The sequence below is a fragment of the Phyllobates terribilis genome, unplaced genomic scaffold (assembly GCF_046119375.1).
Source record: "Phyllobates terribilis strain yellow unplaced genomic scaffold, ASM4611937v1 Scaffold_11__3_contigs__length_659146591, whole genome shotgun sequence".
Lineage (NCBI taxonomy): Eukaryota > Metazoa > Chordata > Amphibia > Anura > Dendrobatidae > Phyllobates > Phyllobates terribilis.
Window position 1 is genome coordinate 338018946 of NW_027362771.1, and position 12239 is coordinate 338031184.

At 44.7% G+C, this 12239-nt stretch overlaps 1 protein-coding gene across 1 annotated transcript in view; it reads left to right on the top strand.

Annotated features, from left to right (window-relative positions):
• The window catches only part of STRA6 (signaling receptor and transporter of retinol STRA6), a 110756-nt gene that overhangs the window by 74731 nt on the left and 23786 nt on the right, over positions 1–12239 (top strand). Inside the window, exons 13-15 of the mRNA XM_073652770.1 lie at positions 1039–1172; positions 1291–1408; positions 3632–3727. Of these exons, the coding sequence (XP_073508871.1) occupies positions 1039–1172; positions 1291–1408; positions 3632–3727 (348 nt within the window). The remainder of the gene's footprint in view (positions 1–1038; positions 1173–1290; positions 1409–3631; positions 3728–12239) is intronic.

The following is a 12239-nucleotide window of genomic DNA, read 5'->3' on the forward strand; positions in this document are numbered from 1 at the left end:
TCCTCTAGTGATAATCTCCTGCTAATAAAACATTGATTTTATTGAAACAGTAACACACAGGCTAGTAAGAGACACAACACTGGAATCAGGCTCTCAGACCCTACATCATGCCGTACTGCTGCTCTTGGATTACATAACACGACCTGCTGACACATTCCATTAAAACCTCTGTTGGTCAATTTTTGGTTCCATCATGAAAGGCTGGGTGATAACCTATTTGCGTCCATTATAACTTCCTTCGTGTAATCCTACTTTTTCAGTCTAATAAACAGCAACATTGCCTGGCTGTGCAACAATGTACAGGTGCATCTCCCAAAATTAGAATATCATCAAAAAGTTTATTTATTTCAGTTCTTCAACACAAAAGTGAAACTCATATATTATATAGAGTCATTACAAACACAGTGATCTTCGTATATACATATATGAAGATTTGCTTGTCAGGATTCTGAAAATAATTGTTCTCATCTCACATGTGAGAGCTATAATGGCATCTAACAGAAAAAGGGAAACCCTCTTTAAGCCCAAGTATAAGTACAGTAGCTTTGTGTGAATACTGAGATATAATTTGGGATTAAGACCCACAATTTTAATTCCCCTATCCAGGCCTGCATGTTAGGGTATGTGCGCACAATCATTATTTGCTTGCAGAAATTTCTGCAGTGTTTCCGCAAGGTTCTGCACATCTTGGCAGCAAAAACGCTGAGGAAATTCCCCAGCGTTTTTGATACGTTTTTGCCTGCGGATTTGTCATGTGTTTTTTCCAATGCATTGTATAGGAAAAACGCACCAAGAATGGACATGCTGTTTATTTAAATGCACAGGAAAATTCCTGATCATGTGCACAGATCTTGCAAATTCTCATAGAAAATGCTGGGATAAGGTTTGCAGTGCGTTTTTGGTGCCAATTCTGTGCGGATTTACCGCACCAAAAACGCATATAAAACGCACAGTGTGCACATAGCCTTAAGGTTACGACATACCTATGACACGTCCACTCTTATCTATGTCCTCATTTACCTTTAATTGTCCTTCCAGATGGGCCCTGCAGTCTCTGTGTGCTGGTCAGGTCTCACAGGTCTTTCTACAGCCGCGCTCTCTTCATCCATCTCCACCAGCCCTGGCCAGCTGGATGAGTCACATTAGTTACCAAGCTGCGGTGACCTGTACAGGTAGTGCTTCTGATTGGAACTTTTAGGCCCAATGTTGTTTGTTAATGCATTAACAACCAATGACGATGACTAGGGGAAAGTATTTGTACATGAACAGTGTTTGTACTTGTTCCTAAAGGTCTTATCCTACAGCACGTGGTCCTGTTTCTAGTACATCTGGTTGTTACCTTCCTTATCATTATTCCAATCGCATATGGAAAGTTCCAGATAATTCTCCATATCCTAGAGAGAACATGGTAGGTAGAATTCATGCACAGTAATTTACACAGCAAATGTTTTTTTTAATGCACATCTTTAAAGAAAAAATGTGATCTGTGGAAACAGTATTGCTACTTCAAACAGAAATTGTTCATTGTCTTTATTTCCTCGCAATCACGATTATAGCATAAAAATGTAACAATACTTTTTTTTTTTTTTTACAAATGGCAACAGACATCTGAAATTTGCAATAAGTCCGGGGTCACATGCGAGAGAATCGGGGGCATGAGGGAATCGTTGCACACGTGTGGAGGAGACGGAGAAAGTAATTTCTGCATCTCCTCCATTAGCGGCGTCCGTGGTAATCGGACTGCACTTGGATGATATCTGAGTGCAGTCCGATGTTTTACATGCACCCATAGACTTGTATGGGTGAGTGAGATCTAATTCTCGGATGCACTCACTGCATGCTGCGATTTTTTTTTCCTCAGGGCAATTCGATATGAGAAAAAAAATCGCAGATCTGCACTGCCCCATAGTATAACATTGATCCGAGTGCAATCCAATTTTTAATATGAGCGAGGGCTAATAGAAATGTCCATCAGATTCATAATCATTGACTGAAAAAGTCTTGTATAAATGCCATTAAAGTTCAACTATCACATTAAAAATTGGGAAAACATCCAGTGAGCGCTTTTCCAACGAATGCAGAGGAGCGGTAAAGCGCGCCGTGGATGCTGGGCTTTGATGTGCGGTGATACCTTGCCCGCAGCCCATCAATCAGTGGGGAGCGCGTCACTGGTTTACGAGGGGATCACGTGATGGCCAGTGAGCGGTCAGCGATAGCGCCGCTCACAGGCAAGAATGACAACACAAGGTAATTACAGAAACACTTATTTCCACTCTTTAAATCGATGGGGGCAATATGTATAGTATTGGACAACCTCTTTAATTTAAATCCCTGCTATTTCTGGGCTCAGAGTACAGTAGATGGACCTCCCAGTCATTGTCTGCATTCCCCAGGTGATTGTGCATACAGAGATAGTTCTCAGTCTTTCAGTAGAACCTTCCTTATTATTATTGAATCCAGAAGAAGCAAGTATTTAAAGGGGTTGTCCACTTAGCTATTAATGACTTATACTTAGAATAGGTAATCAATATCAGATTTGTGAGGTTGCAATGTGTCAGACCGCCACCAATCAGCTGTTATCAGCACCGATAGTAGTCGGATGTATACAGTTTACAGAGCGGTACAGCACAGCTCCGTACAGTGTTACTTGCTGTTGTCAAGGGCAGAAACTGGGAAGAAGTTGAGCTGCAGGTCTCATCAATTTCCACTAGACATTGAACGGAGCTATGCTGTTACAGCTCCATTCACTGTTGACATCCGAATGCTGCTAAAAACAGCTGATCGTGGGGGTACCAAGTGTTGGGCCCCCACCAATTTGATATTTATGACCTATCCTGAAGATACTCTGTGTCATCAACATTATAAGGCCAGAAGATATCTTTCTAGAAAGTACATTGCATATGACAGGTAGGTACAGTATATGGAGTAACATGGTACAGTGCTAGGGATATTTATGATTTTAAAGTTAACTGTGGATTTGGATTCAGAGAAACATCTGTCAAGACTCAGAAAGCGAATTGCATTTCGTCACTAAGGGCTCATTCAGACGTGCGTGAAACTCGGTCCAAGCACGGACCACAATCCACAGACTGGCCGCACATCTCCCGACCCAAATTCAGCAGCCTCCTATATGTATAGGAGGCTGCTGAATTCAGGATGAGGATGCTGAGTTCAGGACAGCAGACTCACTGCCAGTCCGTGCATTGCGGACCGTGCTCGGACCAAGTTGCACGGACGTCAGAATGAGCTCTTTCATAACTTGCATATTATATACAGCGAATTGAATTGTATTTTTCTTTTTTTTGCAATTCATTGTATACAAATTCAGCAATATAACATCCAGCTTGCTATTTTACTACAACTTAGAGGGCTGGCAAATGGTTTAAAAAAAAAACGTGCTACTAGTCCTCTGATATTCCTGTGTGCCGTGCCAGAGGCACTGATAGGCTTTGGGCGACGCACGTTGTAATGTCAAGACACGTTTTTTTTTACATTCTACCTTTATTACACTCTGGGGCATAGAGAAATCCCATAGCATAATAAGAAACATTCAATTTGCATCAAATAACTGATACAATCACAAGAAATGATTCTTTTGAGATTCAATCATCTCTAAATTTTTGTGTTTCAGGCCATTCTGGTTGCTGTTGTTCTTAGTCACATTAATTCAGCACCTTTGTACACGTTTCATTTTCTTGCAAGGAAGTCCATGGCAGATCACTAACAGGTACTGTACACGTCACTATTCTCTAGACCAGGGGTCTCAAACTCGGCTGGGTATATGGGCCGCACATGGAAAAAATTTGAATTTGGGGGGCCGCATTCTTTGTTCAATGTGACATTTTTAGTGATACCATTTTTTTTTGTATACACCTTTTGAACATTTTTTCCGTGTTTATTTTTTTATGGCTTGGGTCGTTATGGATGTGGCGATAATAAACGTGCACTTTTTTGTGTTTACTTTAGTTTACATATAAAACAGCATTTTTAGTGCCCAATATTTTTTCATGCTTTATTTTTATTTTTTTGATTTTTACAATTTTGTTTCCCCCAATTGGCCACATTCAGTAATATTGTCTTACAATTAGCATCATATAGTAATAATGGCAAACATCTTGTAGTAATGTTCCCCATCCAAGTCCCCATCTTGTACTAATGTGCCCCATCCAGGTCCCCATCCTGTGGCTATGTGCCTCATCCAGGTCCCCATCTTGTGGCTATGTGCCCCATCCAGGTCTCCATCTTGTGGCTATGTGCCCCATCCAGATCCCCATCTTGTGGCTATGTGCCCCATCCAGGTCCCCATCTTGTGGCTATGTGCCCCATCCAGGTCCCCATCTTGTGGCTATGTGCCCCATCCAGGTCCCCATCTTGTGGCTATGTGCCCCATCCAGGTCCCCATCCTGTGGCTATGTGCCCCATCCAGGTCCCCATCTTGTGGCTATGTGCCCCATCCAGGTCCCCATCTTGTGGCTATGTGCCCCATCCAGATCCCCATCTTGTGGCTATGTGCCCCATCCAGGTCCCCATCTTGTGGCTATGTGCCCCATCCAGGTCCCCATCTTGTGGCTATGTGCCCCATCCAGGACCCCATCCTGTGGCTATGTTCCCCATCCAGGTCCCCATCTTGTGGCTATGTGCCCCATCCAGGTCCCCATCTTGAGGCTATGTGCCCCATCCAGGACCCCATCTTGTAGTAATGTTCCCCATCCAGGTCCCCATCTTGTGGCTATGTGCCCCATCCAGGTCCCCATCTTGTGGCTATGTGCCCCATCCAGGTCCTCATCTTGTGGCTATGTGCCCCATCCAGGTCCCCTCTTGTGGCTATGTGCCCCATCCAGGTCCCCTCTTGTGGCTATGTGCCCCATCCAGGTCCCCTCTTGTGGCTATGTGCCCCATCCAGGTCCCCATCTTGAGGCTATGTGCCCCATCCGGGTCCCCTCTTGTGGCTATGTGCCCCATCCAGGTCCCCATCCTGTGGCTATGTGCCCCATCCAGGTCCCCATCCTGTGGCTCTGTGCCCCATCCAGGTCCCCTCTTGTGGCTATGTGCCCCATCCAGGTCCCCATCCTGTGGCTATGTACCCGATCCAGGTCCCCTCTTGTGGCTATGTGCCCCCTGTGCTGTTCTTCACACACATAAAAAAAAAAAAAAGATGATTCTCACCTGTCCTCCGTTCCCTCGGCGGCCTTCCTGCAGATGTGGCCCGCAGGCACCACAGAGTCAGACCCCTTGACGATCCCGACCTGGTCCAGGAGGAGCCGCCGACAGCAGCGCTGCATTGCCGCACAGAGACTGTCTCCCAGCACAGCATTTTCAATGTCAGCCGCCGGCCAATCAGAGGCCAGCAGCTGACATCTGCATATGGCAATGACGTCATACTCGCTGCGCCGACACGCAGATATCAGCTGCTGGCCTCTGATTGGCCGGCGACTGGCATTGGAAATGCAGTGCTGGGAAACAGTCTCTGTGCGGCAATGCAGCGCTGCTGTCGGCGGCTCCTCCTGGACCTGGTCGGGATCATCAAGGGGTCTGTGCCTGCGGGCCGCATAAAGCAGCCTCAGGGGCCGCATGCGGCCCGCGGGCCGCGTGTTTGAGACCCCTGCTCTAGACTGTGCTGCAGAATATGCTTCTTATATAAATATATGTGGACTGCGATGTGGTGCTTGGATGCCGGCCTCTTTTTATCAGGGAAACTATAAAAATTCATGCAGAGAAATAGTTGTATGCCTCAATGTACAGTATAGTTGACAACTATATTTGGAGATAAAATATATATTGCTTTAATGTACGCACACATCAATGCTTGAGTGAGGATAGATGAGAAAAAAGAAACGTTTCACTTCCATGTCTGTGGTTTGACAGTTGCTCTGCACAGACGGTCATGTGTGAAACTCTGCCTTTATCCATTGACGTCAATCTCTGCATGAGAGATAAAACCTCCACCATTCAATGGTTAACATCCAATGGCTTTAGCCTTGAAGCCCTTCCTATCTATTAGATGTTTATTATCAGAAAACAAGATTATATTTCTCTCGCAAAATAAACAAAATAATAATTTTAAGACTTATGTACATGGTTGTGGATACTGTACATGTACGCAATAATTCACAAATTGATACAAAATATGGAAGAAAAAAATCTTGACATCCAACAAGACACATTGTAATGGTATTCTGTTGTAGAGCATTGCCAGGTTAAACCCACTTATATCATGTTTGAGGTTGGCTGTGCTTGTTTGTAATGGTCGGCTGAACACGTGCATTTTTCGCATACAACTTTATACTTATAGGGGCCAATTCATCAAAGTGTTTACACCCGTTTTCTAGACTTTGAAAAGTGTTTTGGTGTTTTCACACTAGATTCGTGGCTTTGTTCTCCCGTCAAATTTACTAAGGCTTCTTTCACAAATCAGTGTGTCCGGTACGTGTAGTGACAGTTTCCACAAGTACTGGAGACACTGACACATGTAGATCCATTCAAATCTATGGGTCTGCGCACATGTCAGTGTGTTTCCACGGACTGTGTGTCCGTGTGCTCCACACGTAGACATGTCCATTTTTTACACGCTGCACGGTCTGCAAAATGTCCCACGCTGAACACACACGGATGACATCAGTGTATCATCAGTGTGACACGTAAGGATGCCTCGGAATCAGTGTACAGTTAGCGCTGTTCCCCATCATTGTCCCTTGCTTGCGCTGTGATCAGCATGAGCTGAACAGGGACAATGTTGGTGTTAGAACCCTCCTGTTAGTTTTTTTCTATTTTGTGGTCACGTGACCTGCTGTCTATTTATTCCAGCTCCGGCCTTCTGGCTTTGCTGGACTTCAGTGTTACTTTGACTCTTAATCTAGCCAGGTGCTTTATACCTATCTCTATAGTTTGCTTGGTCCTTGGACCTCTAAGTATTTTTGTCTGTTTGTCTTTTTGCTCCGCTACAACTTCTGCTAGGAGGTGTCCAATTTTGTCCCAGTCCTTAGTACTTTTAGGGACCCCTCCCTTATATCTATAGGTCTGCGTTCAGACTAGCTGAGGACGAAGGCGGGTCTGTTCACAAGGAACAGGTTGCCCGCTGCATCGTAGGGAATCAGCTTAGTTCTATTGTAGGGACAGTTTTCCTATCTTTCCTTAGTTCTTGTAGCAGATCATAACAGTAAGTCCAGCCCAAAATAAAAAGAAAAAAAAAATCCTAAGGAACGAGATCCGGAGATCAGCATGGTGTCTGTTCAGGAATTGGCTCAACGCCTGCAGGGATTGTCTCTTGAGGTGGCCGAGCTCCAGCAACACGTGAGTAGCTGTCCTGGAGCGCATTTTGTTGAACCGAAGGTAGGACTGCCTGATTTTTTTTATGGTAAACAACAAGATTTTTTTTCCTTTAAAAATGCTTGTTTATTATATTTTCATTTGAGACCCAGGTCCTCTGAGAATGAATCACAGCGCATTGGGTTTATCATGTCACTTTTGCGCAAGGAACCACAGGGATGGGCCTTTTCTCTCCAACCTAATGATCCGTGTTTTAGGTCAGTGGAGGATTTTTTTTCTGCTATGGGGTTGTTGTATGACGATCCTGATCGAGTCTCTTCTGCTGAGACACAACTGAGACGTTTAAAGCAAGGGTCAGGTGATGCTGAAAATTATTGTACACACCTCAGAAGGTGGTCTTCTGAAGTGAGATGGAGTGATTTGGCGTTAAAATGTTTGTTCCTTGCTGGTCTAAGTGGTAGGGTTAAGGATCTGCTGATTGCTTTTCCTGCCCCTGGAAACTTGCAAGAAGCCATACAATTAGCTATACGGGTGGACAGGAGACTGCGTGCCAGGGTTAATGAGGAGAAAAATCCTGCTATGGCAGCTCCTAGTCATCAGAGGGTCTGCTCGGACGACGGAGAGCCGATGGAGATAGGGGTGATGCCACTCTGCTCTCAGGAAAAAGACCGCAGGTTTTCCAAGGGATTGTGTTTTTTCTGTGGTAAATCTGACCATTTTGTTAAGAACTGTGAGCTTCTGTTAAACAAAGAAAAAAAAAAGGTCAGTTACGCCCGTATTTCTTGTTTAAACTCTAAGGGAGTATTTCTTTCCGGGAGTACTTCATTGCAGGATGAGTTGATTGAATTTCAGGTTTTTGTGGATTGTGGTTCTACACTGAATGTGATTGATAAGGGATTTTTGGAAAAACTTAAATTGGAACCTAAACCTTTGTTATCTCCTATTTCTGTGGTTGCTGTTGATAACACTGCTTTGAAATGTGTTACTCACAAGGTTTTTGAATTTCCCCTCACTATGAATGGTATTCACCAAGAGGAGTTGGATTTAGTGGTATTAAATAATTTACCTTCTCCAGTAGTGTTAGGTTTGCCTTGGTTAAAACTGCACAATCCTTTACTGGACTGGTCTACTAATGAGATTAAATCTTGGAGTCCTAAGTGTTATGATAAATGTTGTAACGGTCGCTTTGCTGCTGTGGAAAGAGGGGAATTACCTGTACCTATTCAGGATTTTTGGAAGGTTTTTTCAGAGGAGGAGTCGCAAATTCTACCTCCTCATAGGAACTACATTTGCACCATTGAGTTTGTTCCTGGAGCTACTCTTCCCAAGAGTCGCTTATTTAATCTTACTATCCCTGAAAGAAAAGCCTTGGAGGAATACATACAGACCAGCTTGGCTGCTGGTCACATTAGACCTTCTAAGTCACCTGTGGCTGTTGGATTTTTTTTGTAAAAAAAAAAGACGGCGGTTTACGTCCATGTCTGGACTTTTGCGAAATTAATAAAATTACAGTACGCAATTCCTACCCACTGCCGTTAATTCCTGACTTGTTTAACCAGTTAGTGGGGGCCAAGTGGTTCTCTAAAATTGATCTCCGGGGGGCATACAATTTGTTGCGAATGAAGGAGCGTGATGAATGGAAGACTGCTTTTAACACTCCGGTGGGTCATTTTGAGAATCTGGTTATGCCTTTTGGTCTTACCAATGCACCAGAGTTTTTTCAGAACCTTATTAATGACATCCTGAGACCTTTGATTGGTAAGAATGTGGTGGTGTATTTGGATGACATTTTGATTTATTCGCCAGATCTGGAGTCTCATTGGCAGAGCGTACGTGAGGTATTGCAGTTATTAAGTGACAATTCACTTTTTGCTACGCTGGAGAAATGCGAGTTCGCTGTGCAGAGAATTAGTTTTTTGGGCTACATTATCTCCAGCGAGGGCTTTGAGATGGACCCGGTGAAGGTTCAGGCTGTTCAGGAATGGCCTAGGCCTATTGGTTTAAAATCGATACAGAGATTTTTGGGTTTCGCCAATTATTACAGAAAATTCATTAAGAATTTTTCTATAATTGTTAAGCCGCTGACCGATCTCACCAGGAAAGGTGCGAATACGGTCCAGTGGACTACTGAGGCCATTTAAGCTTTTGTGTATCTCAAGGAGAGGTTCAGTTCTGCCCCCATCCTTATGCAGCCTGATGAGACCAAGCCTTTTTTGGTCGAGGTTGATGCTTCTTCGGTGGGGGTCGGTGCGGTTTTGTCTCAGGAGAACAAGGATGGGGTTCATCCCTGTGCTTTTTTTTAGAAAAATTTTTCTGAAACCGAACTTAATTACGATGTTGGTAATCAGGAATTGCTGGCTATCAAACTCGCATTTGAACATTGGCGTCATTTCTTGGAAGGTGCTAAATTTCCCATTCAGGTTTTCACTGATCATAAGAATCTGATCTATCTAGATGCTGCCAAGCGCTTGAATGCCCGTCAGGCTAGGTGGGCACTGTTTTTTTTGCGGTTTAATTTTTCTGTTACTTACATCCCGGGTACTAAGAATGTTAAAGCTGATGCTTTATCTCGCAGTTTTTCTCCCATGGTTGGTACCGAGGAGGAGGAGAGCATTTTACAGGAAGGAGTTGTGATAGCAGCATTGGACTCCGTTTTGGAAGATGGGATTCTGAAAGCCCAGGAGGATGCCCCATCTAACACTCCCCATGGGAGGTTGTTTGTACCTAGAACCTTTAGGAGAGAGTTGTTTGTGGTATATCATGAGTCTCGGTTGGCAGGTCATCCAGGAATTTCTGAGACTAAGAGACTGGTAGGTCGCAGTTTTTGGTGGCCTGGGTGGCAGAAGGAAATCATTAAATGGGTGCGTCAATGTACTGTGTGTGCCAGGTCAAAGCCTTCACATGCTCCTGCTGCGGGGTTGCTTTGCCCTCTGGAGGTTCCTAGTGCACCTTGGACGCATCTTGCAATGGATTTTATTACTGACCTTCCTGTGTCCGAGGGTTTCACTGTCATCTGGGTGGTCGTGGACTTTTTTAGCAAGATGTGTCACTTGGTTCCTTTCATTAAACTACCCTGCTCTAAGACACTCGCTAAGGCTTTTGTCAAGGAAATTGTCAGACTCCATGGCGTTCCCACCAACATTGCTTCTGATAGGGGACCTCAGTTTGTGGCTCGTTTTTGGCGTGCCTTTTGTGACAGGTTGGGAGTCGATTTGTCATTTTCATCTGGGTATCATCCTGAGTCTAATGGACAGAGAGAAAGAAAGAACCAGGATGTTGAGCAGTTTTTGCGTTGTTTTGTGGCAGACAATCAAGAGGTGGTCTGAGTTTCTGCCACTTGCTGAATTTGCTCTTAACAACCATACATCCTCTTCTGCTGTTTGTTCTCCATTTTTTTGTTGTACTGGGAGACATCCGTCGTTTGGTTTGTTCTCCAAATTGGTGTCGGCTGTGCCGGAGGAGGAGAATTTTTCCGGTGATTTGGAGAGAGTTTGGACTGATGTATGTTGTAACCTTCAAAAGGCTAATAAAAAGTCTAAGAAGTATTTTAACAGGAAACGTCAAGAGGTTTTGTTTGCTGTTGGTGACATGGTTTGGTTGTCTGCGGTTGAGAATTCCTTCTAAGAAATTGGGTCCGAAGTTTGTGGGACCATTTAGGGTGCTTCAGGTGGTTAACCAGTCTGCTGTTAGGTTGGAGGTTCCCTCCTCCTGGAAAATTAATCCGGTGTTTCATGTTTCCTTGTTGAAAAAAGCTAATGTATCGGATAGGGATGCCACTGTCACAGTTCCTCCGGTGGTGGAAGACGGTGAATATGAAATTTCTCGTATCCTGAATTCCAGAAGGCATAGAGGGAAATTGCAGTATCTCGTCGCTTGGAAAGGTTTCGGTCCTGAGGTTAACTCCTGGGTAAGGGCAGATGGTGTCTCTGCTCCTAGACTTATCAGAGCGTTTCACAGGAGGTTTCCTGATAGGCCTGGGCCTGGAGGATCCGGAGGATCCTCATAGAAGAGGGGGTACTGTTAGAACCCTCCTGTTAGTTTTTTTCTATTTTGTGGTCACGTGACTTGCTGCCTATTTATTCCAGCTCCGGCCTTCTGGCTTTGCTGGACTTCAGTGTTACTTTGACTCTTAATCTAGCCAGGTGCTTTGTACCTATCTCTATAGTTTGCTTGGTCCTTGGACCTCTAAGTATTTTTGTCTGTTTGTCTTTTTGCTCCGCTACAACTTCTGCTAGGAGGTGTCCAATTTTGTCCCAGTCCTAGTACTTTTAGGGACCCCTCCCTTATATCTATAGGTCTGCGTTCAGACTAGCTGAGGACGAAGGCGGGTCTGTTCACAAGGAACAGGTTGCCCGCTGCATCGTAGGGAATCAGCTTAGTTGTATTGTAGGGACAGTTTTCCTATCTTTCCTTAGTTCTTGTAGCAGATCATAACAGTTGGGAGTAGCAGTCTGATCTCACAGTGTCCATGTGTAAAAATAAGAATAAAATTATAAAATCCTTATACTCACCTGTCTAGAGATGTCCCCCACTGTAATCCTCTGACCGCTGATGCCGAGGAGCCGGGGAGAATGAGCTCCAGCGAGTGGGGCCTTGCACTGAGCGGAGCTCACTGAGTGACAGGACACCGCTTCTGAGCTCAGCGCTACTTCAGTGCTCGCTCGCTGGAGCGGCTCATTCTCCCCGGCTCCTTGGCATCAGTGATCAGAGGATTACATCTCCAGACAGGTGAGTATAAGGATTTTATTATCTTATTCTTATTTTTACACATGGACACTGCTGGCGCAAACTACTACTTCCAACATTGTTCCTTGCTCATGCTGATCACAGCGCAAGCAAGGGACAATGATGAGGGCAGCGTTCAGCACCCGGTGCTTGGGGACAGCGCTAACTGTACACTGATTCCCAGATGCCTGTATGTGTGCTCCTGATGCGACACACAGGCGGCACACAGTTGCCACACGTGTGCCACA